The sequence below is a fragment of the Pongo abelii genome, chromosome 3, assembly GCF_028885655.2.
Source record: "Pongo abelii isolate AG06213 chromosome 3, NHGRI_mPonAbe1-v2.0_pri, whole genome shotgun sequence".
Taxonomy (NCBI): domain Eukaryota; kingdom Metazoa; phylum Chordata; class Mammalia; order Primates; family Hominidae; genus Pongo; species Pongo abelii.
In genome coordinates, this window is record NC_071988.2 from 48,438,576 (window position 1) to 48,465,944 (window position 27,369).

At 41.3% G+C, this 27,369-nt stretch overlaps 1 protein-coding gene and 1 long non-coding RNA gene across 2 annotated transcripts in view; one reads left to right on the forward strand and one right to left on the reverse strand.

Annotated features, from left to right (window-relative positions):
* Positions 1-722: 722 nt before the first annotated feature.
* Positions 723-27,126, reverse strand: LOC129058967 (uncharacterized). Its single transcript, XR_008524486.1, has 6 exons — positions 23,327-27,126; positions 21,464-21,616; positions 20,614-20,943; positions 18,832-18,901; positions 14,500-14,650; positions 723-1,321 (listed from the first exon to the last, which is right to left on the reverse strand). It is a non-coding gene; the product is annotated as an uncharacterized LOC129058967 (long non-coding RNA).
* Positions 10,865-27,369, forward strand: part of CWH43 (cell wall biogenesis 43 C-terminal homolog) — an 86,298-nt gene continuing 69,793 nt past the window's right edge. Inside the window, exons 1-6 of the mRNA XM_024246325.2 lie at positions 10,865-11,051; positions 13,822-13,942; positions 14,303-14,457; positions 16,997-17,198; positions 20,840-20,928; positions 26,095-26,352. Coding sequence (XP_024102093.2) covers positions 10,898-11,051; positions 13,822-13,942; positions 14,303-14,457; positions 16,997-17,198; positions 20,840-20,928; positions 26,095-26,352 — 979 coding nt within the window. The 5' untranslated portion in view covers positions 10,865-10,897. The remainder of the gene's footprint in view (positions 11,052-13,821; positions 13,943-14,302; positions 14,458-16,996; positions 17,199-20,839; positions 20,929-26,094; positions 26,353-27,369) is intronic.

Genomic DNA, 27,369 nt, shown 5'->3' on the forward strand with positions numbered 1-27,369 from the left:
GGAGATTCTAGCTAAAATAGAACCAAGAACCATCAGCTCCTTAGAGAATTTCATTACTTTTTGTTGGAGACAATGTAAACTCTCTATTTAAAATAAACTACGTGGCAAAAAAAAAAAAAAGTGTTCATGTTTTCTAGGTGGGTAGTCTGTTTGTTTGACTATTCCCACAAACAAAACAACCTAAATAGCCCTCAAAATGGGAATGGTTAAGTAAATTATGTAATCATGTTATGAAATAATATTACTATTAATATTTATAAGTCACGTTGCAGACGGGTACAGTGTCTCATGCCTGTAATCCCAACACTTTGGGAAGCCAAGGTAGGAGGATTGCTTGAACCTAGGAATTGAGATCAGCCTGAGCAACATAGTGAGACCCTGTCTCTACAGAAATTTAAAAAGTTAGCCAGGCATGGTGGTGCATGCCTACTTGGATTGCTTGAGTCCAGGAGTTCGAGGCTGCAGTGAGCTATGATCATGCCACTGCACTCCAGCCAAGGCCCCAGAGTGAGACCCTGTCTCTAAAAACAAATTGTTTTTAAAGTCACATTGCAGAAGAATATTTATTGACATGAAAAAATATTCTTAATGTATTAGACAAAAAAAAAAAGCAGGTAACAAAAGATGATCATTATTGCTTGAGCCCTGGAGGTCAAGGCTGTATTGAGCTGAGATCACACCACTGTACTCCAGCCTGGGAAACAGAGGGAGACTGTCTCAAAAAAAGAAAAAGAAAAGAAAAAGGAAAAGAAAAGAAACTAGCAAAAGCAATGAACTAGATATAGTCACAATGAATAATTTCTGAATACATAGCCTCATATGTATCTGATCAGATATTTATAAATGGAAATCTGTGTGCTTTGTAATACATTCTTCAGTCGAACATGAGATTTTTATTCAGTAGAACATAGTTTTTTAACTCAAAAAACCTCCAAAACAAAGATGATCATTAAATAACTACTAATCAATTACAAATTAACATGAAAAGAACAGAGATATACATTCTTATTAAAAAAGAGGGCTGCAATAGATTGCATTATTGTTCAAAACACTTCCTGCCTCTTTTGTGTAGATGCTGCCCCATTGAGGTTGTCTTGGCCGCTGTGTTTGCTGAGTGTGAGAGGAAGAGATGTGGTCTTCTATGAGACCTGCAAGTGGAGCCTGCCCCTTCAGCCAGAGTCCTGGATCATGATGGAGTGCAGTTGCAGCCATCCCACGATAGACATGATACAAGGGAGAAATAGACCTTTGTCACTGAACTTAGCTTCAGTGGAGATGAAGTGCCACTGTACTCCAACCTGGTGACAGAGCGAGACTTCGTCTTAAAAAAAAGAAAAATAAGTATGCAAATGGTAACTTGAGGTCCAAAAAGAGATTCCAACAACAATGAAAAGACAGTGGACTTCAAAATTAAATTAATATGAACTTAGCTCTTCCTAAAGTGGCAGAGGTGTTTTTAAAATTAATGAGCATAATTGAGGGCCTGAAGTGGTATTAAGGGGGTTCTCCTTATTTTACCTCTTTAAAGAAAAGGAAGCCAGCTATGGAGGCTCATGCCTGCAATCCCAGCACTTTAAGAGACCAAGGCAGGAGGACTGCTTGAGCTCGGGAGTTCGAGACATAGTGAGACTCTGTCTCTACAAAAATTTTAAAAAATTAGTCAAGTGTGGTGATGCATGTCTGTAGTCTCAGCTACTTGGGAGTCTGACGGGGGGCAGATCGCTTGAGCCCAGGAGTTCCAGGCTGCACTGAGCTGTGATCCATGCCACCACACCCTAGTCTGGGTGACAGAGTGAGACCTTGTCTCAAAAAGAACAAAAAGAAGAGGATTTCTATTTTTCTCTAGGTGAGCAGAAGGTCTTTATTATATGATAAAAGGGATTATCTACTAGTAGAGATTCTTTTTTTTTTTTTTTTTTTCCTTTTGAGACAGGGTCTCGCTCTGTCACCTAGGCTAGAGTGCAGTGGTGTGATTTAGGCTCACTGCACCCTCCACCTCCTGGGTGCAAGTGATTCTCGTCCCTCAGCCTGCTGAGTAGCTGGGACTACAGGCGTGTACCACCATGCCTGGCTAAGTTTTATATTTTTAGTAGAGATGGGGTTTCACCATGTTGCCCAGGCTGGTCTCAAACTACTGACTTCAAGTGATCTGCCTGCCTCAGCCTCCCAAAATGCTGGGATTACAGGCGTGAGCCACCATGCCTGGCCGATTCTTGTATTTTTTTAAACAATTTTTTCCCTTTTATTTTTAGCTGACATGTAATAACTGTACATATTTATGGGATAAAGAGTGATATTTCCATACATGTATACAATGCATAATGATCAAATCAAGGTCATTAGTATACCTGTCACCTCAAATATTTATCATTTCTTTGCATTGTGTTTTGTCTTCTGATGAAAAGAAAAGTAGTCTCAACATGCTCTGAGTAAACTTGATGTGTTCACACTCCAAGAAATAGGGAAGAAAGAAAAAGGTGTGGGCAGTGTCATAATGGACTTCATTCATTTCCATGTAAAATAAATATGCAAATGGTGAGCTGAGATCATGCCATTGCACTCCAGCCTGGTGACAGAGCGAGACTCCATCTCAAAAAAAAAAAGAAAAAAAAATAAGTATGCAAATGGTAACTTGAAGTCCAAGAAGAGATTCCAACAACAATGAAAAGACAGTGGCCTTCAAAATTAAATTAAAACCAGGCAGACTGTAAATATGAAAATTGACATGGCAGCAGTAAACTTACGTATAATGGATGTACTCACAAGACAAGTCAAACTGAATGATGCTATTATCTCATCAGTCATATGATAACTCATATCCTGCATGTTCTGAGTAATAATTATGTAATATCAGACTGGGCATGGTGGCTCATGCCTGTAATCCCAGCAGTTTAGGAGGCCAAGGCAGGCAGATCACTTGAGGTAAAGAGTTCGAGATCAGCCTGGCCAACATGGTGAAACCCCATCCCTACTAAAAATACAAAAATTAGCTGGGGATGGTGGCATGTGCCTGTAATCCCAGCTACTTGGGAGGCTGAGGCACAAGAATTGCTTGAACCTGGGAGACGGAGGTTTCAGTGAGCCAAGATCATGCCACTGCACTCCAGCCTACTAATATATAACATTAGTAGTTAAACAGCAGTGAAACTTAATGGAGAGCAAGAAGTTCATATGAATATTCTATTCGACTTTATGAGTATCCTATTTGACTTATGATATTTAGGAATGAAATTAAAAAGCAGCTTCATATTTAACCTGTTATAGGAACAATAATTCAAACTATACTTAAAAATTACATAGGAAAGTGCTAGAAATCATGACAAACTTTCCCATAATGTGCCACTGAGGGACAAACTGTCAAATCTGAACAATGATTGCAAACACAGCAGAAACATCTTGATTCCTTTGTAGAAGGGTGGGGGGTCCTCTGACGAAATTTTTCCTGGCATACTCAGTGCCATTCTTATCTCTGCAGTTGGAAAAAAGCCAGAATGAGTTGTGGAAAGCTAGAAAAGGCAATTAAAGTGAGTGCAGGATGGAGATGCTGTTGATATAATTACCAGTTGTGTTCTGAAGACTTACCATGTACTTGTCACAAGGCAAAACATTAGGGGTGGGGGCATACTTGTAATAATACAAGTACTATTTCCTGAATACTGTGAATACCAAAGGTGCCGTGCTGAGTGCCTTAAAACTTTGTCTGGTGTGGTGGCTCACGCCTATAATCGCAGCACTTCAGGAGGCTGAGGCAGGTGGATCACCTGAAGTCAGGAGTTTGAGACCAGCCTGACCAACATGGTGAAACCTCATCTCTAGTAAAAATACAAAAATTAGCTGGGTGTGGTGGCGGGTGCTACTCAGCTACTCGGAAGGCTGAGGCAGGAGAATCACTTGAACCCAGGAGGCGGAGGGAGCCACTGCACTCCAGCCTGGGCAACAAGAGCAAAAGTCCATCTCAAAATAAATAAATAAATAAATTTCAAAACAATCCTATATATAAAGCAGTTTTTGTAGCGGAGATAGATAGCTGCTCACTAAAACTTGATTTCTTTCTCTTTCTGGGACCACAGCTAGACAGCATTTTCCAGACTTCCTTATGGTTAGCTGTGATCAAATGGTTAATGAGGCAATAAATAAAACCAACAACACTAAAACCAAAAATTGAGCTCTGGGTGGAGAAGGCACATTGTATCCTTAGTAGAAGTAAAGTTTTTCCTAGCACTCAGCTTTGTAAAGGAACACACTTTACAAGGCACCTGCTAGGCACACACAGCACTGAGCTAGACGCTTTCTATACATGCATGCAAAATAAACATATGGGCAACAAAGAAGGAAAATGCAGTGTCTGATGTCTGTAGTCACTGAAGTCCTTCACATGTTGGGGAATACTTGACACTAAATGACTGAAATCCCAACCAAAGCATTTGAATACTATTTAACTGGAATGAATTGCATTTAAAAAATAGCCATATTGAGATATAATTCAAACACCATTTAACATGTGCAACACAAAGTTTTTCATGTATTGACAGAGTTGTGCAACCATTGTGCGACCATTGTCATGATCTAATTTTAGAATATTTTCATCTCCCTCTAAAAGAAACTCTGTACTCATTATTCACCTTTCCTATCCCACATGTCCCCACAGCCCTAAGCAACCACTTATCTACCATCCATCACTATCAATTTGTCTGTTTCGAACATTTCATACAAATAGAATCATACAATAGGTAGTTTCTTTCACTTAGCACAATGTTTTCAAGGTTCATCCATGTCAGCGTATATAGCAGTACTTCATTCCTTTCATTGCTGAATCATATTCGACTCCATGGATATTCCACATTTTGTTTATTCATCAACCAGTTGATGCACATTCAGGTTGTTTCCATTTTTTGACTATTATTAATAATGCTGCTATGAACAATTGTTTCTTCCTTTAAAAATTGACATCCCATAAAATTCACACTTTTATTTTTATTTTTGTTTATTTATTTATTTTTGAGAGGGAGTCTCGTTCTGTCAATCAGGCTGGAGTGCAGTGGCACGATCTCGGATGACTGCAGCCTCCGTCTCCTGGGTTCAAGCGATTCTTCTGCCTCAGCCTTCCGAGTAGCTGAGATTACACGTGCCAGCCACCATGCCGGGCTAATTTTTTTTTGTATTTTAGTGGAGATGGGGTTTTACTATGTTGGTCAGGCTGGTCTGGAACTCCTGACCTCAAATGATCCTCCTGCCTCGACCTCCCCAAATGCTGGGATTACAGGCATGAGCCACCACGTCCGGGCCACCCTTTTAAAGTGTACGATGGAATGGCTTTGGCATATTCCCAGAATAATGCATCTATCACCACAATCTAATTCCAGCACATCTCATCACTCCCCAAAAGAAACCCCTTAAGCAGTCACTTTTCATTCCTCCTTCCTCTGACCCCTTGGTGACTGCCAATGCTCTTTCTGCCTCTATGGGTTTACCTATTCGAGACATTTCACATAGATGGAGTGATACAACAGGCAACCTTTGGAGTTTGGCTTCTTTCACTTAGCATAATGTATTCAAGATAACATATAACATACATTCTACATGTTATAGCATAGATCAGTACTTTGCTCCTTTTTATGGCTGAATAATAATCCATCGAATGGGCATACAATATTTTGTTTATCCAGTCATTATTTCTGAGAAGATTTTGAGGTCAACTCTGAGGGAAGCAGGGAAGAGAGCTGTGGCTGTGTATATCTGCAATGTGCTGGGTGAGACAGCACTGTGGGGCTTCCCATGTGCTACAAATTTTCCAACCTGATAATAGAAGAATCATGCATTCGAGACTATGTTCCAGTGTGACTTGAGATGTCTGGCAAATGTGTAAAATTGTATACTGAGGAAAGTGGTACCTAATAGCTAGAATGTTTTCTAAGAGACCTTCAGATATGTGCAGGATCCCAAGAAGTCAGAGATATAATAGAAGGGTAAGAAGAGATGATCTGATTCTTCTCTTTGTTTTCTCATTAAAAAAGCAATCAATGCCACCATAAATTCTAACATTTCTAAAATTACATTTTTTTAAACAAAATTATCCAGGGACTTCTGAACACTGGGAGACATTTTCAATAGATCAAGGGAGAACGCCAATAATGCCCTACTGCAAATAGAAATCAAAGTAAATGTGGTGGAACAGATGTGATTTAAAAGTATTCTCTCCCAATTCAAATCAAAACCACAATGAGATACCATCTCACAGCAGTTAGAATGGTGATCATTAAAAAGTCAGGAAACAACAAATGCTGGAGAGGATGTGGAGAAATAGGAATGCTTTTACACTGTTGATGGGAGTGTAAATTAGTTCAACCATTGTGGAAGACAGTGGGGCAGTTTCACAAGGATCTAGAACCAGAAATACCATTTGACCCAGCAATCCCATTACTGGGTATATACCCAAAGGATTATAAATCATTCTGCTATAAAGACACATGCACACGTATGTTTGTTGCAGCACTATTAACAATAGCAAAGACTTGGAACAACCCAAATGCCCATCAATGATAGACTGGTTAAAGAAAATGTGGCACATATACACCATAGAATACTATGCAGCCATGAAAAAGAATGAGTTCATGTCGTTTTCAGGGACATGAATGAAGCTGGAAACTATCATTCTCAGCAAACTAACTCAAGAACAGAAAACCAAACACCTCATGTTCTCACTCATAAGTGGGAGTTGAACAATGAGAACACACGGCCACAAGGAGGGGAACATCACACACCCGGGCCTGTCGTGGGGGAGTTGGGGGCCAGGGGAGGGATAGCATTAAGAGAAATACCTCATGTAGATGACAGGTTGATGGGTGCAGCAAACCACCATGGCATGTGTATACCTATGTAACAAACCTGCACGTTCTGCACTTGTATCCCAGAACTTCATTGTGTATATTGTCTTTTTACTTTCTTGATGGAGTCTTTTGAAGCAAAAAGCTTTTAATTTTAATGAAGTCCAAGTTATCTATTATTTCTTTGGTTGCTTGTGCTTTGGCGTTTTATATATAATAGGAATCCATTGCCTAATTCAAGATCATGAAGATTTACTTTGATGTTTTCTTCCAAGAGTTTTGCAGTTTTATCTCTTACATTTAGGTCTTTGATCCATTTCAAGTTCATATTTGTATATGGTGTGAAATATGGATCCAACTTTATTCTTTTGCATACAGATAGTAGTCATAGAATCATTTTTTTGAAAAGACTCTTCCCTGTGGAATTGTCTTGGCAAGTTTGTGAAACTCATTTGACCCTAAAAGGGGGTTTTTATCTCCAGTCTCTCACTTCTATTCCATTAATCTATGTATCTACCCTTGAGATTGAGAGAGCTAGTAATTAATCGATTGAGAACTGTTTACTTGGTCAGGCGCGGTGGCTCACGCTGGTAATCCCAGCACTTTGGATGGCCGAGGAGGGTGGATCATGAGGTCAGGAGTTTGAAACCAGCCTGGCCAATACGGTGAAACCCCGTCTTTAGTAAAAATACAAAAATTACCTGGGTGTGGTGGGACGTGCCTGTAGTCCCAGCTGCGCGAGAGGCTGAGGCAGGAGAATCGCTTGAACCCAGGAGGCGGAGGTTGCAGTGAGCCGAGATTATGCCACCGCACTCCAGCCTGGGCGACAGAGCAGGACTCCGTCTCAAACACAATAAAACAGAAACAACTCTTTGCTCAGTACTCCTATGGACTTAATAGCAATGATTGCAGCTAATGTGATTCTAATACTTTTTGGGCATGCCATCATTGTTTAATTTCAGAGCAAACTTTCTGGAACTGATAAATAATAAGCTCTTCTTAAGAAATTAAAGTGCATTAAAATAAATTGCTTCCAGGGGTTCTTAAACAAGTTCAAGACATCCAGGAGTGTGATACATTTGAACGAGAAACAGCTGGCCTAGTTCACTCTCCACATTACTCAGAACGTCTCCCACCTTCTTTTTAGGGATAACACTCTCAAATATCATTATTCATAAACTAGGGGAGGGCCGGGTTTCCACTCGCATCAGTTACTTTCTCTCCCCTGAGAATATCTTGCAATCGCTGGAATTTTGGGCCCCTTTGCGAGGAGGCAATTAACAAATTGCATTTTCACTATCAAAGTTGAGAGTGGCCCAGCAGTGGCCCTTGCCCTGCCGGCACGCTTCCGATGCATCGCCCTGGCCTGAAGATCGCCACCGTCGGGTTCGCGCCCCGTGGTCCCCTAAGGCTTCCAGGGCGCTGGAGCCGGTGCACAGGACCTGCTCCTCCAGGGTCCCCATCTGGGTCTCCAGCGGTCCTTCCTCTCTGCCTTCTCCTCGCAGCGCACCCCGTGGGCCTAGTCTAAACAAGGGCACCACTGGTCCGGAGTTGCACTTATTCGCTCCCTCCTGGGCTCTGGCAGCGCTGCATCCCCGGGGTTGCTTCGGGTTCTGGCCCGATAGCAGAGTCAGAGCCGAGACGCATGTCCCCTGCGCCAGCCAAGGGTGCCGCTGGGGCTCGCGCCAAGGAGGCAAAGGCGGGGACCAGAGGCGCCCGAGGTGGCGCAACGCGCACAGGTGGCGCCCGGCCTGGCCAGGCTCTGGCAGGCGAGGCTGGGTGTGGTCGGGAAGGGGCGGGCGGACCGGCCCCACCCCGCCTCGGTTCGGCAAGTGGGCCAGCTGGTTGGGGCTCACTTGGCAAGGGGACGCGGGGATGAGGGGCGCGGACGCAGGCCCGGGAGGACGCGGCGGCGGGAATCTGGGGGCGCAGGGCTAGGGCAGCGGGCCCGGCCCGCACGGCTTTCCTGGAAAGCGCTGCCCCTCGCCGCGGCGATGCCCTCGCTGTGGAGAGAAATCCTCTTGGAGTCGCTGCTGGGTAAGCCGAAGCCCCTCGCCGCGCGTTCGCTGGTGCCAGCTCCCCGGGCCCTGTCCAGAGCCGTGGCGCTAGGCCAGGTTGGCTGAGTTCAGATAGGAGGAAAAGGGCGCTCCGTGCCCAGAGTGGAGATGCTTATCGTCCCCCGGGAACTTTTCCTACTGAAGGGAATAAAGGAAAAGACCTAGATTGAAGTCCTCAAGCTGAGTCTGCGAGGCGCCCGCGGGAGACGCCGTCGCCCGAGTTCCCAGCAGCCCGGGGATTGTGTCCAAGGAGCGCGAATTCCCCTCGTGTCGGCCTCGACCCCGCGCGGCCGGTACTGTCCCCAGAGCCCCCCACCAGTGGCCTTTAAGTTTAACTTAATACAGTTCAGTGCTGAACTTTAAAATTCAGAGGGAAAGGGGCACCCGTTTTCCCCAGGAGCTGTAGGTGAACACCGGGCGGCAGCTGCTGCCGTGGGCTGGGCCCAGGACAAGTGGCCTTGGTGTCGGCTGCACACTTGGGCATTTGGCGAAAAGCATCAGACTCGAGTCTCATGTGATCTCTCACCAGCTTTACAAAATCCCGAGGACAATTTTATTGGTGTAATTCTGTCGGAGCTGTGTGAGTAATAAAATCAAAGTTCCCAAACATTTGGGATATTGCTAGAATCCCCGGTTCGTTACAAAACAAAGATCCCTCTGGTCTGGGTGGGGCGCCTTGCTGAGAACTTGGTTTTCTGGGAGGTGGTAATTCTCGGGAGTGCTTCAGTCTATTATTTTCTGGCTCAGCCTGTATCTATAAGTTGGGAGATGTACAGTGCCTAGCATTCAATAAGTACCTCAGGTGCTAGGTACTCAGTGCACTTGATCTCACTTAATCCTCCCAACAACACTGTGAAGGGGTTGAAAGTCCTATTTTGCTGATTAAGAAGGGGAGGTTGGAAAGTCAGTTGGTAGAAAGTTCCCACGCCTAGTAGTTAGACCGGCTACCTTTGGAGCCAGGCTGCTTAGAGTTAGGGCAACTGACATTTGCTACTTGTGTAACCTTAGGTACTCACTTAACTTTCTGAGTCTCAGTGTTTTGTTTGTTGTTTTGTTCTTGCTTAGTTTTTGCATTTACAAGAGGGGAGCGGAAATAGTACCCACCTCATAGCATACGGGGCTGTGTAAGGAATGAGACAGATGGTACATGTTAATACTTAGCACAGACCCTAGTGCATGGCAAGTGCCCATAGCGTTAATTATCATTATTGCTCAAGATTATACAGCAGTTGTTGGCAGAGGTACAACTTACTTCAGATCTGGGTATTCCACTACCCTGCACTGCCTCATAAGGATTGGACTGAAAATGGTCTACTCAAGGGAATGACTGTTGCCTCACTCAAGTGCTTTTGGGTGTAGTCTGGGGTTGGAGGAGGGAGTCCTGCTGCTTGCTGCCCTTTTGGACTCTCACAATATTTTTCATTATACAGGGGACAACTTAGGTAAGAAAATTTTGTCAGTGAGGGTCCTGACGGGATGCTAAATTCAACTCAGATGGTCCAAATGAATAGGACTTAATAAACAGACTGTCTACAGCCATATGGGCAAGGGAAAGGAACAAGCAAGGGATGTGGAGAGACTCACGGCAGCAGGAAGCCACCCTCTACTGGGACCTGATGCGAGGAGTGGGAGAATATGTACATTTCACCAGAAATTTCACTTCTGGGTATATATCCTACAGATATACTCAGTGTCATGCGTTACATAGTGACATTTCACTAGGAAATTGCCACTGCTTTTCTGTCCATCAGTCTCTTAAGCACAACACAGTCAGTGCAGTGAGTTCTGCAGATCCCTACACAGGTGTAGAGCTCTTGTTTTGTTTCATGTCAGTGGAGACAACTGGAACCCAGGTCAGGCCAGAGTCATGAAGAAGAATGACCAGCCCAAGCGGTTGGAGTGGAGGGACAGGACTGTTGTTAGAAACAATGCTGAAGTTACACATTCTCTCTTTAACTTTTTTTTTTTTTTTTTTTAGGATATGTTTCTTGGTCTCTCTACCATGACCTGGGACCGATGATCTATTACTTTCCTTTGCAAACACTAGAACTCACTGGGCTTGAAGGTTTTAGTATAGCATTTCTTTCTCCAATATTCCTAACAATTACTCCTTTCTGGAAATTGGTTAACAAGAAGTGGATGCTAACCCTGCTGAGGATAATCACTATTGGTAAGATTTAAAAGAGTTTCTTTAAATTTTTTTTTAAGTTAAAAATCAAGTGAGATTATGTAGACTGTTCTTTGAATACTAAATATTTGAATTTAAAAAGTCAAAGATTTCTCTTTCCCTTACCACTACCTTAGAAGAGCTTTAGTAATTGGAAGACTAGACTGAGAGTCAATGTGTTTTACATTTCCAATGCTTTTGCCAGACTAGAAAGACCTAAAAATCACTGCAATGAGTAGGGGAAAGACACCTTAAAGAATTGAGCAGCTCTTGAGTATATTGTGTTTTTCTTTCCAACTGTGACATAACACTCAGGAGCCATTTAAAAAAGTTTGTTAAATAATAATTCACAAGAAATGTGAAAATTATGATGAAAAACCCCACAGTAAGCAGTCAAACAAGCAACTAGGAAAAATATTTGCAACTCTTTTAGCCAAAGGGCTAATTTCTCTTATATATAGAGTTCCTACAAACCAATAATAAAAAGAGACCAACAACTCAATAGAAAAGGGGGCACAGGATCTGATCAGTTCACTGGAAATACAATTAGTTCTTAAAAATGGAATCAAATGTATAGATCATAAATTATACACATACAGATATGTTTATCTATAGTTTGACAAGTAGATTGGCAAATAACAGTCTGACTGCACTGTGCAGTCAGGGTGGGGAAACAGGCACTCATACACTGCTGGTGCGAGTGTCCATTGGCACAACCTCTATGGAGAACAATTTAGCAGTATTATCAAAAATGACAAATATGCATATTTCACCAGAAATTCCACTTCTAGGAATATATCCTACAGATATACTCACAGTCATGTGTTGCATAGTGACATTTCACTAGGACATTGCCATCGCACAACACAGAGCAGTGAGTTCTGTGGATCCCCACAAAGGTATAGAGCTCTTGTTTTGTTTTGTGTCAGTAAAGATGAAGTCTTGCTATGTTGCTCAGGCTGGTCTTGAATTCCTGAGCTCAAGCCATTCTCCCTGGCCTCCCACAGTGCTGAGATTATAGGTGTGAGCCACTGCTCATGGCCTAGAACTCTTGTTTTTAAAACAACTCAGGCTCAGAAGGATAGTGGTAAAAACTCCTGAAAAGTGTGCCCTTTACAAAGTTGGTGTCCATAGGAATTGAAAAACATGTCAAATGGTCTTGAAATTTTCAGCTCCAAAAATAACAAATGAAGTTTCCTACCCTTAACTGAGTATATATTAATTGATTTCAACTGGCATTGGCTTACAGTATCCTTACATGAACCACCGTAGCTCCGAGTCTTGCAAGATTCATTTCCTTATCACAGTTCAGGTTGATTTTATGGGAGTGATCTCATAGGTGGTACTTTCTTGTCACCTTTGATGCTGCCTATGTGGGCCTTACCTATAGATCCACAGACTGAGTAGTTACTAGGACAGTTTCCATTACTTAAGTCCGTTTTTGGCCCAGTAACTTCTGGTGATGGTAAGGGATGTGATATAAAATAAGTTTGGGGTAGATACTGTATTTTATTTCGATGCTTCCTTTTCCCTTTTCACTTTCTTCCTACATGAAAACCCATCCCCTTGAGCAGAAGTAGAATTATATTTGGAAATATGGAATAGGTAGGGAATATTACTCAGAGTTGAGGAGGAAGTGGCCAATCTCTGCTAAATGCTGTTCCAGGTGACCATTGAGCTTTGTTGTTGCTAACAGAGGCTGAAGTAAGCCACAATTTGTCTTAAAACTCCCTTCAAATACTTCTTAAGGAAATGAAACAACTTTGTTTTTAGAGTCCTGAGATATTCTTATATAAATACAGAGAGGATCTGAGCGTTACATGCCATCTCACTTCTGGCACCTCAGATATTTTAGGTTAATTACTGTGTAATTAACTATGAAACCAGTTCATACTCCTATCAATTTAGATTATTTTTGACCCACCAAAAAGGCTATAATCAAAAAAGACAGACAATAATAAGTGTTGACAAGGATGTGGGGAAATTGGAACCTTCACACATTACTGGTAGAAATATAAGAAATATAAAATGGCACAGCTGCTTTGGCAAAGCGTGATAGAAGCAGTTATCATATGATCTAACAACTCTATTCCTTGGTATGTACCCAAGAAAAATGGAAACATCTGTTCACACATAAACTTGTACACAAATGTTCATAGCAGCATTATTCATGAGAGCCACAAAATGCAAACAACCTAAATACCCATCAACTGATACACAGATAAACAAAATGTGGTATGTACACGCAATGGAATATTATATAGCTATGAGAAATAATGAAACACTGATACACGTTACAACCTGGATGCTCCCTGAAAACGTTATGCTAAGGGAAAGAAGGCAGTCACAAAAGGCCACATATTGTACAATTTAATATTAAGTGCCCAGAATAGGAAAAATTTGTAGAGACAGAAAATAGATTAGTGGTTGCCGGAGGCTAGGGGATGTGGAGAGAAGGGAATGAGAAGTGACCTGCTAATGGGGATGGGGTTTCTTTTCGGGGTGATGAAATTGTTCTGGAATTAGATAGTGGTGATTGTTGCACAACTTTATGAGTATACTAAAAACCATTGAATTGTATATTTTAATGTGGTGACTTTTATGATATGCGAATTGTATTTCAATAAAAATTTTAAATACATATATAAAATTATACATCAACTCTGTCTTCCTGAGTATAAAGATGGTATCAGATAACATGCATCAAATGCAGATCACGGAGTTCCAATCCATGCTTGCCAGAAATGCTTAGCTCTCCCTATTTTGTTTGTAGGCAGCATAGCCTCCTTCCAGGCTCCAAATGCCAAACTTCGACTGATGGTTCTTGCACTTGGGGTGTCTTCCTCACTGATAGTGCAAGCTGTGACTTGGTGGTCAGGAAGTCATTTGCAAAGGTATGGTTAATGTTTCATGTACTTATAGACAAACAAGTATAACCAGTTACCAAAGGGAAACCTGGGGCCAGGAGTTCCAGGTTATAGTTTTTACCTTCCATATGGCCTTGTCAAAGTCTCCTTTTTTTCCTTTTCCCAAAACAAGGACAAGAACACTTGCCATCAATCTCAATAAGGTTTTGAAAATTAAAGAATTATAGCAAGTTGCTGAAGTTGCTATATAGAGGCTAAATCACATTCATTATTGCAAATTACCAATAAGACTATTTCAGCTACTTATTCTATGAAACTGAAATTCATGATGGACATAGTACATTGAGTCCACATAAAAAGTGTTTAAAAATATTTTTGCACTTACAGGTACCTCAGAATTTGGGGATTCATTTTAGGACAGATTGTTCTTGTTGTTCTACGCATATGGTATACTTCACTAAACCCAATCTGGAGTTATCAGATGTCCAACAAAGTGATACTGACATTAAGTGCCATAGCCACACTTGATCGTATTGGCACAGGTAATACAGTAACTTAGGAATTTTCTCTTTTGCAGAGCTTACCTTTCCTATGTGAATGTTGCACATCTTGGAAAGAAAATCTATAAAAGTAGTCTTTCTGCATTATATCTATATTTCAGCTTTTTCTTCCTCTGAAATAATAATTGGTGCAGCCAGTGGGCTATTTGCTAAGCAGGAGGCACATTTTCCTTGCCTGTACAGACAGAGGGTGAAAATAAAATACCATTACTGGTTTGTAGCACTGTGGCAGTGGGAGACGAGAACCAGGCCTCATATCCCAGCTGGCATTCAGCTCTGTCTTCCTCCTCCTTTCCCCTGGTCAGGGCTCTCTAGGATGGGATTCTCCATCCTCCACATCCACACTGACCCCAGTACATCTGTAACACTAAGGAAAGTTTCTGTCACCTATAGCTGTCACTGGAACTCCCTGGGTTTTTTTTTTCCCAGAGGTCTGAAGCTCCAAATCTAAGACTTGAAAAGAAAGGAAACCTTGCATATGCATACCGACTTTCCAATCACCTGTCTCTCCCAGGGGCCAGCTTTCTCCGAGACAGAAACATGCCCAGCTTAGAGTTTGTTTTATAAACTAACCCGAGACTCTTCTAAAAAGAAGGGAGAAGTATTAGTGGATTCTAGTTAACTTGCTCCTAGCTTTTTGTGTAACTCTCAGTGAGTCACTGTTCTTCTGTAACTACAAGGTGAAATCTCACAGATTAATGGAAGTTTAGAGGGTATTGGCTCACCACAAAGTGCTTTTATAATTCCCCCTGTGGCCCTAGTTTGGCATGAAATGAGAATAGAGGGAAATTATGTCAGTAAATTGGCTGTGTGATGTTAATAGTAGAAGACTTAGAACTCGGTCTGGTCCCCTAACATATGTTTTACATTCATATCTAGAGGCAGAGGCTTGGGCAGCCCATTTTGCCAGTACAGCCTGATAAAGATCTGAACTTCAGGGTACTGTTTACATTTCCTGACTTTTCTTCTATCTGGCCTCTGTTTTAAATGTATGTGACCCAGTTCCTGGCTGGCAGTCCCTTCCTCCATTTCTGCTCTGTGCCTTCCTTTGTAAAACTGACTGTTCACCCTGCACCTTCTCAGCCTATCTGAGCATACCAAGTATTTTTTTGTAGTTTCCTTTGAAGATTTGTTGGGTCCTGGGTGGGGGTGGAGTCACCCACTGTAATACACTGCATTTTACTCTGCAAATTCAGTTTAGATGGCTCTTTTTCCTCAAAACTCTCTGCTGAGCCCCCAGACCCCTGGCCTCCCTTCTGTCACCACCACCCTCTCCCATTCCATCCCATCCCCATAGCTGTCGGCTCTGCCCCTCCTCACTCTGATCCTGTTAATGTCAGAGAAGCTTTCTTGGGAAATTAGACTGCCAGCCATACAGTCAGACCCTAAGACCTTCCTTCTGTCCTGTAGAGGGCTGGATGGGGTCACAAAGCATCTGCCCAATAGGCTTTCTCTGTTTCTACGAAGAAGTCCTCCTGCTGGTATCTTCTCCAGTTGTTACAGTTTTGTGTGTGAAGTCATTGCTGTGACGAATTGGACCTCTTGGTTAAACAGTACCAAAGAGCTACACTGCCTAAGCTCCAATCCCAGGTTCCTAGGTTATCTTTACTAGCTGTGTGAACTTGGAAAGGCTACCTGATCTCTCTGGGTCTGTTTTCTTGTTTTTGAGATGGAGTTTCACTCTTGTTGCCCGGGCTGGAGTGCAGTGTCGCGATCTCGGCGCACTGCAACCCCTGCCTCCCAGGTTCAAGCGATTCTCCTGACCCAGCCTCCCGAGTAGCTGGGATTACAGGCATCTGCCACCATACCTGGCTAACTTTTTTTTTATTTTTTTGTATTTTTAGTAGAGACAGGGTTTCACCATGTTAGCCAGGCTGGTCTCAAACTCCTGACCTCAGGTGATCCACCTGCCTTGGCCTCCCAAAGTGCTGGGATTACAGGCTCGAGCCACTGCATCTGGCCCTGTTTTCTAATTTGTAAAATAGGATTAATAGTAGAGCCTACCTCATAAAAGTTGTGAAAGTTAAATGGGTTAATATAAAGTTAATATACAGGGCTTGGAAGAGGGGTTGGTGCACAGTGGCTGCCCAGTCAATGCACTAATATTACTCTGCATCCACAGAGGGTTAGATGAGAGCCCTGTTCTTTGGGAGGAAGCAGCTTGTGTACTGGAAATGTTCCGCTCAATTTGTACAACATTTGTTCCCAAACACAAACACTTTTTCTGCAATGTGTTAACTTCACATGAAGCAAATAATTTTCTGCATTTTCACCTGTTGAATTCCAAAATGACTTTTCTCCCTTAAACCATTCCTTATCTGGCCTGCATGGAATTATCTCTCCCACTAAATAGCTGTCAGCACGTTTAGCTTCTTATTGTAGTTGCATGTCTCATCTCCTCTTCCGAAGTAAGCTTCTTGAAGCCAAATACCATTTCTTCCTTGCTAAAAGTCTGCTAAATATAGAGCGCAAATTTCCATATAACTAAACTTTTTCCATATATGTATTTTTTTAATTCTAGATGGTGACTGCAGTAAACCTGAAGAAAAGAAGACTGGTGAGGTAGCCACGGGGATGGCCTCTAGACCCAACTGGCTGCTGGCAGGGGCTACTTTTGGTAGCCTTGTGTTCCTCACCCACTGGGTTTTTGGAGAAGTCTCTCTTGTTTCCAGATGGGCAGTGAGTGGGCATCCACATCCAGGGCCAGATCCTAACCCATTTGGGTGAGTTTGAGTTTGGAAGCAATCACAAAATTGGCAGTTATGCCTGGAGGAAGCAATGTCTCCTTTGTCAGACAGCTAGGTCTGTGCTAGCCAGATATTTCACACCCACTCTCCCTAGATATCAGAATGTGGCATGAAATTATTGTGTGCTCTGGAGAGAAGGGCACTGGAAGGGTCTTTTCCTCTGTGCAGAAGGATTGCTGAAAAGTAGATGTGGGAGGCCCAATGGTTGTGCACAGCTAAGTAAGAGGTTCCCAGAGCTCCAGCATAGGCATCCCGAGAAATGCCTGCACAGAAGAGCATTCTCAGTGATGGGAGAGGAGCAGCATTCCCTGGCCATTTCCTCCAGACCCTCTGGTTATGGTTATGGGCGTTTAGTAGGACAAGACCACACTCCCCTGAGGAGACTAGGTTGGCTGCCTGAGGCACAGATTTCTATTCTCAGCAAAGGAGGGCAGCCCCAGGAGATCCCTGCATCTTCTGGTACTTTCTTGTTCCAGCTGTGGGACAGGGACACACAGGGAGTTAGTAGTCTGGAGTCAAGTGTTGGTCCTTGTGTTTGGTCCTTTTTAACCCTCTCTCTGCTCTTCCTGACACGTCTTTTCTCTTGTAACTGGCTCCATCTCTTCTTGCAAAAAAATTGGAGGAATTCTTAAAAGATCTGCCTCCGATATCTTTTCTCTCTTGTAGTGATGAATTCTTACAATTGAAGGCATGCAGCTGCCTACTGGATCTTTCCCCAGCAGGGATCTGGGCATATCCCACAGGCTTGTCAACCTCAGCTTGTCCAAATCTGAACTCAGTATTTCCCAGTCCTCCACGTATGTTCTTCTTCCCCCATGCCCAGGTCCACTTTGTCTGTCCACCTCATCATCCAAACCTGAAACCAAGAGTTCGCCCAGAATTCTCCATCTTCCTCATTTTCTCCAACTCAGTTCTATGACTTCTCTTAGATTAACCCCTTCCTCTCTATCCCTAAGTTCATCTGCCTTAGTGGAGTCCTCACCATTTTTTCACTCAGGCTATTACTGTTGTCTCCTAATTGTCTCTCTTTAGCAGAATCTTCTCCACATGGTTCCAGAATGATCTCTGTAAAATGCAAATCTGAAATCTGATTCTACCACTCCTTTACTTATAACCTCTCAGCAGTTCCCCCCCCCAATACCCGGGGAAAATACTGCCCCCAATTCTCCCATATGAGGCAGGATCTGGCCCCGCTACTTACCTTTCCAAATGCTTTCTGATCTTATCCTCCTGCTTCACCTGAGTCGAACCCACTTGCGCTTCTCTGGAAGTGCCAGACTGTTCCTGTCCCCCCTCTGCCTGGGCTTGCTTTTCTGCCTTGATGTCCTGGCAAGCCCTACTCCCTTCAAAACCCAGCACAGATATTTTCTCTGTGAATTATTCTGTTATTATCACAGGGGATCCTCCTTTATGCCACATACTATAATACTTTGAGTCAATCAATTTTTATATATGTGTTATATATGTGTACACACACACACACATATATGTATCTGTTAGAAACTTTATATTCTGTATTACAGATTTTAAAAAATGTTTTTCTTCCTGTCTAGACACTAAGTCCCTTGAGGGCAGGGAATGGGAAAAGGAATGAATATTGATTACTTACTCTGTGTCAGGTCCTGAACAAGGACGTTTGAAAATATTATTTCATTTAGAGTCTGTATCTTCTTCCATATCTGGGAGGAAGGCAGAGAAGAAAGAAAGGAACAAAAGGCCAGAGAGGAAGGAAGAAGTTTATTCCTATGTGTTAAAGCTTAGTTTCCAAAGTTACCTGTGAAAACAAGCATAAGTTTTGTGGCAGAGTAACGGAAGAACTTTAATGGTAAATGGTGAGTCCTGGTAGCCAGGAGAAACTCACCATTCAACTCTGGGCCAATCATGTTACATCCCTGGCCTTGCTTTTCTCACAAGAAGAATGTAACTAAACTTCAGGGGGAAACTTTCTCACATATATAAAATGAGCTTTTGCTTTTCAGATATTTCCTAATCCTGTATGTTAGAATGAGACATTGAAGACGGAAATGCAACTCACGAGACCAGCATTTCCCAAAGTGTGTTCTGTGAGATGCTGGTTTCTTGAGATGTTAATGGTTACTCTGAGAAAAAGAAAATGCTCCTACATCAAATAGGTTGAGGAAATAGTGCATTTCAATCTCCCTTTCTTTGTGCTGCACAATGCACATCAGCATATTAGAGACTTTTGGAGGTTTCCCAAAGTTATTTGACCATGGAATTCTTCTTTAGAACGTCTATTAATATCTGACAGAATAGGCGTGTTTCTCAGAACCAGCTTGAGAAATGTTGCATTAGGCCATCATCATGAATAGCTGGGACTACAGGCACCTGACACTACACCTGGCTAACTTAAAACATTTTTTTTTTTTTTTTTTTTGTAGAGGCAAGGTCTCACTATTTTTTCCAGGCTGGTCTCAAACTCCTGACCTCAAACAATCCTCCCACCTCTGACTCCCAAAGTGCTGGTATTACTGTCATGAGTCACTGTGCCTGGCCCTATCTGCATTATGTATTAATGGTGTTTATTTTATGTCTCCCCCACTGGAATGTGAGCTCTATGGGAGAAAGGGATTGTTGTTCATTGATGCATCCCAAACACCTAGAACGGAGCCTGGCACATGGTGGGCACTCAAAAATATTTGTTGTTGATTTGGGAGTAGAAAAAGATCCACACTGCCCTTCATGGCCTCTTCTCATATTTGGTCTTCTGTAGCCCCAGGGTCATTCTTACACAGGTAGGAGCAGGCAGTAATGTGGCTAACAGCCTCATCCCAGAGCCTGAGGACAATTTTAGATTCTTAGTCCTATGTGGGCTACTGTGTATGACCTCAAGCAGGTTACTTACATGTCCTTTCCCCCAGTATTCTCCTCTGCAAAATGGGGATAATATTAGCATTTATCTTACAGGCACATGAGAATTAAATGAATAATAATTACAGGGGAAAATCTTAAAATAGTGCCTAGTATGTAGTGCATGCTATGGTTTTGAGCTTAATTTATGTGACAGCTACTTAAATGAGCCCTATGTTTTAGCTATTATTGTTTCTGGTTTTCCTTCTAAAGTTTAGTTAAATTTCTTTTTTCCTCCTCTTGCAACTTTTTGCCAAAATAGCAAAAGAATAAAATAGTTTGTGGTTGTTTTAAAAGACACACAGCTATCAGTTATTTATCAAACTGACACTGGTCTTGGGAAGGCAGAGACTCTAGGCAAGAGCAGTATTGAGGTAGAGGAAAGAAAGAAAAAAAAAAGCAAACTAAATAGAAACCATTCCAATGACCTTTGCTTTTTGTTCTTGGCAGAATCATTTAAAATGTTACTGACCAACATGGACTGTACTTTAATAGTCTGAGAAAGCTTGGTTACTGTGCTTACATGATAAGTTGGCAGATATCATTGATCTCATGGCAGAGGTTTTATTCCTTCTCTGTTCTGAATGTGTATAATATTGGCTCCCAGTGGGCTCTCATGATCTCACTGGTTGTTTCACACACATTATCTCTTATATGTACCCAGAGGTGGGAGGTATATTTCTGTTTTATATTCGGGATGATGAAATATTACTAATGTCACATGACTTAGAGCATGTCCTTTTTCACAGAGGTGCAGTACTGCTGTGCTTGGCAAGTGGATTGATGCTTCCAGCTTGTTCGTGGTTTCGTGGTACTGGTTTGATCTGGTGGGTTACAGGTATGTGGAATTTACCTGCAGATAGAACATGACTGAGCTTGGTTATCCAGTTTATTTGCAAGCATGCGCAACTCAACTGAAAGTAGATACAACCATACAAATATGTACTGTGGCCAAATGGCCTGTTGCAAACAGCGACTATAATGCAGATGTCACCAAGGTCACCGGTGACTACCTGCTCTGAGTTCCTGCTTCCTCCTACCTCCGCCTCCCCTCCTCCTGTGGCTGTGCTGCTTTCCTGGACCACACTGCTGTAATACTACCTACTCTCAAAAATACATAAACAAGGCACATGTGTTAAGTAGCAGATTTATATAAATTATTGATTTTTAATTAAAGTATATTATTTTATTTGTATAAACTTATGGGTTACAAGTGAGATTGATTGATTGATAACTTTTAAGTTCAGGGGTACGTGTGCAGGTTTGTTACATAAGTAAACTTGTGCAATGGGGGTTTGTTGTACAGATTATTTTGTTACCCAGGTAATAAGCCTGGTACCCGTTATTCCTCCTGATCCTCTCTCTCCTCCTACCTGATTCTGGTAGACCCCAGGGTCTGTTGTTCTCCTCTTTGTGTCCATGTGTTCTCATCATTCAGCTCCCATTTAATGATAACATGCAGCATTTGGTTTTCTCTTCCTGCATTAGTTTGTTAAAGATAATGGCCTCCAGCTCCATCCACGTTCCTGCAAAGGATATGATCTCATTCTTTTTTATGGCTGCATAGTATTCCATGGTGTATATTACCACATTTTCTTTATCCAGTTTACCATTGATGGGCATTTAGGTTGATTCCATGTCTTTGCTACTGTGAATAGCGCTGCAGTGAACATACGTGTGCATGTGTCTTTATGGTAGAACAATTTATATTCCTTTGGGTACATACCCAGTAATGGGATTGCTAGGTCAAATGGTAATTCTGTTTTGAGGAATTGCCACACTGATTTCCGCAATTGTTAGACTAATTTACACTCTCACCAGCAGTGTATAGGTGCATAGATTGGGTAGTGGTCAAGTCAGAGTTCTTAGGCTATCCCTCACCTGATGGATACAATGAACCCATTAAGTAATTCTCATCAGTAGCAGATTTTACTGAGGAGATGAGGGCTGTGCATTGCCATGTTGCTAGTTGCCAGACCTCTTTCACTCTTCAAGATTCCTTGCTTTTCTGTGTTTCAAAAATGCCGTTTAGAAGTCCATGATGAAGCTCCATTTCCCTTTCTCCTTTACATGTAACAGTAGAGCTCCCAGCCTTCCACCCAGCTGTAGGGTCCATGTCTGCTTACTCAAAGACCTGGCCCATCTCTTCCCAGTTACACCCTTTAGGACCCCAGAAGTATCAGTGAAGACAATCATGTTTTGGGCTGCCCTCTTCCCTCTCCCCTAGTCTTTGTGAAGAGGAGGGAGCATTGAACTTATTTTCCTATAACAGAGTTATGCCAGTCCTCCTCCTTTCCCTTAAAAGGCAGTATTTAATGATTATAGTCAGGTTTTCTGACTCTAAGTAAAAAAAGAAAAACCACTTTATTATATAGCAAATACTATATTTGGTTTATGTGAGGAGAGATGAGATGTTGTTAATACATGTTAATTAAGTTGGTGATTCAGAGTGGTACTCTAGATGCTGTGTGTGGGTTTGAGAGACTGTATCAGTAATAGAAGATTTAGGATGACAACATAGCAAGTGAATTTCTGTACACCGTAAGTGCCATCACATTTGCATGGAAATGTATGTGTAATCCAGATACATGGCTAAATCGATGAGGTTGGCCAGGTCCTCTTCCTCCTGGAGCTATGTGAGCACACTGTTGCAGTCTTGTTGAGCTGTTTATACTTGCTTGTGTATTTTTTGATAGGCATTGTATTTGGAGCCTGTGGAGGTTTGTGTGTACCTAAGAGTAATCTTTCTTCTTGTCAGAGAGTTTATTTGTGAGATTCCTCAGGAAAAGGGCCAGGAAATTTTGTCAGTGCTGAGTTTGCATTAAGCATATACAGTAGCTTCTTAATCTGCATATAACTTGGAAAAGGAAAAAGAAATGCATTGAGTGTTTGTTCAGCATTTATATCATGCCTTTTCTCATATAGTATAAGCAAAGTGCTTATTGGGCAGGTAGTTAACAGCTTCATTTTAACCTGAAGAACACAGAGAAATAGACTGTTAGTTAAAGAACAGAAAAGCTGTGAACCTACCGTCTTATGCTTATTTCCCCAAACAAATAAGGTCATATCCTTGAGAGTCAAACCTAATCTAGTTTTGCTGTCTCTCTGGAGTATTAAATAGTAGCTTTAAAGACTCTAAGAAAAGCAGATTTAAGGCTTCTAGAAGGCTGCTTGCAGTAGAAGAAAGCAGGGCCATAATTCACCAGCTTCATCTTCCTTTCTGATCACTTACTCACCTGCAATAAGTTGGAGCTCAAGCTTAATTATCTGGAGGTGGTGCCCACTTTTCACTGTGATTCATCTGTGGAAACAACACAGTAATGCAAGCCGTGGCCAAAGGAATCCTGTTTTCCCATTGTACAGTTTACGTTGACAATCCCAACTGGAGACTCAATATGAAATTAATTATGGCAGTGACTGAACAATTTCATACAAGCAAAGATACAGGTGCTTTAAATGTTGATAGCAGTTAAATTAGTAAAGCCAGAGTTCTATTTTTAAAAAAGGCTAGATATAGTAAACACATTGACAGGACCCCATTGTACTATAGTGTCCAGATAATTTTACTATATGGAAAACTTGATTTATTGAAAACTTACATGTCAGTTATTATAATTGTTATTGAAATAGTTACTATTACTTCTGCTTGATGTCTTTGATGTTGCACAGATTTGGGGGAGATTATTGGAAGGGCTCAAACAAAAGCAGTTAAGGAATACAGTTAAATGAAAAAGGTAAAGTGACTAAGAGGGCGTATCATATACTATCATTGGTGTACAAAAAGGAAGGGAAATGCATGCACATATGTATTTCTTTGTACGTGTAGAGTATCTCTGGAAGGATGCAAAGGTAAGTGCTTACACTGGATTGGTTGCCTTCACTAAGGGGAACAAATGGGTTATGGGTCAGAAACTCCCTTTTGTAGCATGTGAATTGTAATTTTGAATTTGTAACCTATTTAAACAGTACCATTTTGGTGGATTTAAAATATAGAGCCTATTTAAAAATAGAAATAAAAATGATAACAGTCAAGATAAATTCGAGAGATGTTTTCATTCCCTCTAGATAATTCTCTGTAGTAAGGAGAACAATATTATTCTAACGTCTTTAGATTAGAATATCAAATTCGGGATCATTCTTTTAAAAACAGTCATTGTAAGCCTTAAGTAAGAAAAATTCAACCTCACTAACAGTCAAATAAGTGCAATTTAAAATGTCATAGCATTTTCGACCTTAATTTGGTAAAGATTTTTGGTATTATTACATATATTTGGTAAAGATTTTTACCAAATTAAAGATGAAATTTTGGCAGGATTTAAGAGGTGTCAAGACTTGGCAAGTTTTCTGCAGGAAGCAAAGACAAGTATTAGGTTTCCTGAAAGTTGGGTATAAGGTTTCCTGAAAGCTGCTTTCAGGAAAGCAACTGGTCACAAGTCATGACTTTAAAATACTTATGCCCCTTAACATAAGAGTTGTGTTGCTAGGAATCTGTTTTAAGGAAATAATGGGTAATGTGGTAAGGGATCATTGACAAAAAAAGATGTTCATCACACAGTTGTTTTAAAAGCTTGACACAGGAACCTTCACAAATGGCCAGCAATAGGAAAGTGCTTACTTATATTGTGGTGTATTTATCCAGTGAAGTATTATATGTACATTAAAATGCTTTAGAAAAAAATTATTTACACTGGTAAATGTTCCTGATATAATGTTTCATAAAAAGCAGCATATAGTCTTTCGTATGTGGTACAATTCCATTTATGTAAAAATACTTCTGTATATACACAGAAGATGACTTAGAAATACACAGAAATATTGGCTGTGGTTATCTCCACCTTAGACAATCCTTAATTGCTTCTTTTCAGTTCTGTATTTTTAAAATTTCTAAAGCAAGTAGGCATTACAGTTGTTTTATTTTAAAATGAAAAAATTCCATTGAGAATCTAGGTATTTGAAGATCTCCCTGTGGAGTTAAACTCCATGGGTTGTAGAGGACCTTGGAATCTAGTTCTCATGCTCATCTGAGAGATGTTCTTTTTGAAGTGGGGAGAAATAGGCAGTCAGGCAGGTGGCATTGCCCTGTGATGAGCTTATTGAGCCATGGGGCATTAAGATGCTGACTGGGGCCACTTTCTGCTTCCCACTCCTTTCTGGAATTCTCGGCCGAAGTAGTGAAGAGCCTGCTGTAGCTACCCTTGAAGGGTGGGTCCCAGTTATACAACATGGATTGGAATGTTTCAAATATGCCATATTTTCTATGGAAAGGGGTTATATTGATGGTCCCAAGATGGAGTGGACCCTGCAGTGCTATTTCAAAGCTGATTTCACAAGAATTGGGGGAAAGGTTATATGATCTCAGCATTGGCTCAATAAACTAACATTTACAGAGTGCCTGCTGTGGATCAGGCAGAATGCATAGCTCCTGACACCTAGCAGGCTGTTGGGTAATGAATGAACTGATTGCAGAATTGCTAAAGCAGTGAGCCTACAAATGCTATGTCTTCTCTTGGGGCTGTGTGGTTGGAAAAGTCAATGTACCTCTTGTAGGACAGGTGGTCGCATTTAGATGGACAGAAGTTCCTTAGAAGCCCCTTAACAGAAGTGTTCTAGAAACCACTGTCTACCGGTTTTCTAATGTCCTGCATCTGATTGGTTAAATGTAATGGACATATTTTTGGTATTGCAGATAATTTTAGTTTTTATTGCTGTTAGGATCTTAACAGCAATTACCTAAAAATACCCTTTTCCCTCCTCCTGCCCTTTCTGAAGAAATAGCACTGAACTGAGATTTACTAGATCCACATTCTACCTCCAGTTGAGACAATAACTGGCTGTGTGACATCAGGTAAATCACATTAACCTTGTCAGACCTTAGTTTTCTCATCTGTCTGGAGATTGGATCAGTATACCCCTAAGGTCTGTTCTGGTCCTAAAGGCTATACATTTGTCATTCTCTAAGCTCGACTGCTTTCCTGTCTGATTCGTTTCTCTCTCTCACAAACAGGAACAGCTTCAGCTGCGGGGCTCCTTTACCTGCACACATGGGCAGCTGCTGTGTCTGGCTGTGTCTTTGCCGTCTTTACTGCATCCATGTGGCCTCAAACACTTGGACACCTTATTAACTCAGGGACAAACCCTGGGAAAACCATGACCATTGCCATGATATTTTATCTTCTAGAAATATTTTTTTGTGCCTGGTGCACAGCTTTTAAGTTTGTCCCAGGAGGTGTCTACGCTAGAGAAAGATCAGATGTGCTTTTGGGTGAGTACATTTGAAAGGTCTGGATTAAAATAATTGCTCAAAAATATCCTTATGGACTGACCAGGATTTAGCGCTTTATGTAACTGGTGGAAATAAACAGGATGATCTAGCTTTCTTAGTAAAATAGACTCTCTTGATTAAAACACAAAACCTGGAGGGATGTCTAAATTATAAATTAAAATCAAATGTATTAATTTACCAGCGCATTTCGGTAATACTTATTACTACAAAGATCTTTTACATTAATTAGTTGTGAAAAGATTCAGTCCATACTAAAGCGTAAACAATGTAACACTTGTGTTATACGATGTGTTAGGAAAAGGTATGATCATGATACTCATGCTGACACTTCAGTGGTTGGCTCGTAAATATACATGGGGATTGTGATTTTTTGGGGTTCCTCTGGATTTTATTTATGAATGTTTTTTGAGATGACGTCTTACTCTGGCAGTGGTGTGATCATAGCTCACTGCAGCCTTGAGCTCCTGGGCTCAAGCGATCCTTCTACCTCTGCCTCCCAAGTAGTTGGGTCTACTAGGTGTGGGCCACCACACTCCACTAATTTAAAAACATTTTTGTAGAGACAGGGGTCTTGCTATGTTGCACAGGCTGGTCTTGAACTCCTGGCTTCAAGTGATCCTCCTGCCTTGGCTTCCCAAAGTGCTAGGATTACAGGTGTGAGCCACCACACCTAGACTCTATTATTTTTATTTATCATATTTGTAACAAAAAATTCATATATCTTAGTGTAAATGGTAAATCTCCAAGTCATAGAACAAATATATTTACCATTTTAGTGGTTATGAATTTGCATACCAAAATTATAATTTAATAAACTTAGCTCAGTTTAATATTTTAAAAATTGATTCACATACCAAAATTATAATTTCATAAACTTAGTTCAATTTTAATATTTTAAAAATTGGCTTCTGGCAATAATACAATTATTGGTGTATACCAGGCATACATAAATCGAATGTTGTGAATCATATTAGTTTACATAATTTTAGCTTAAGT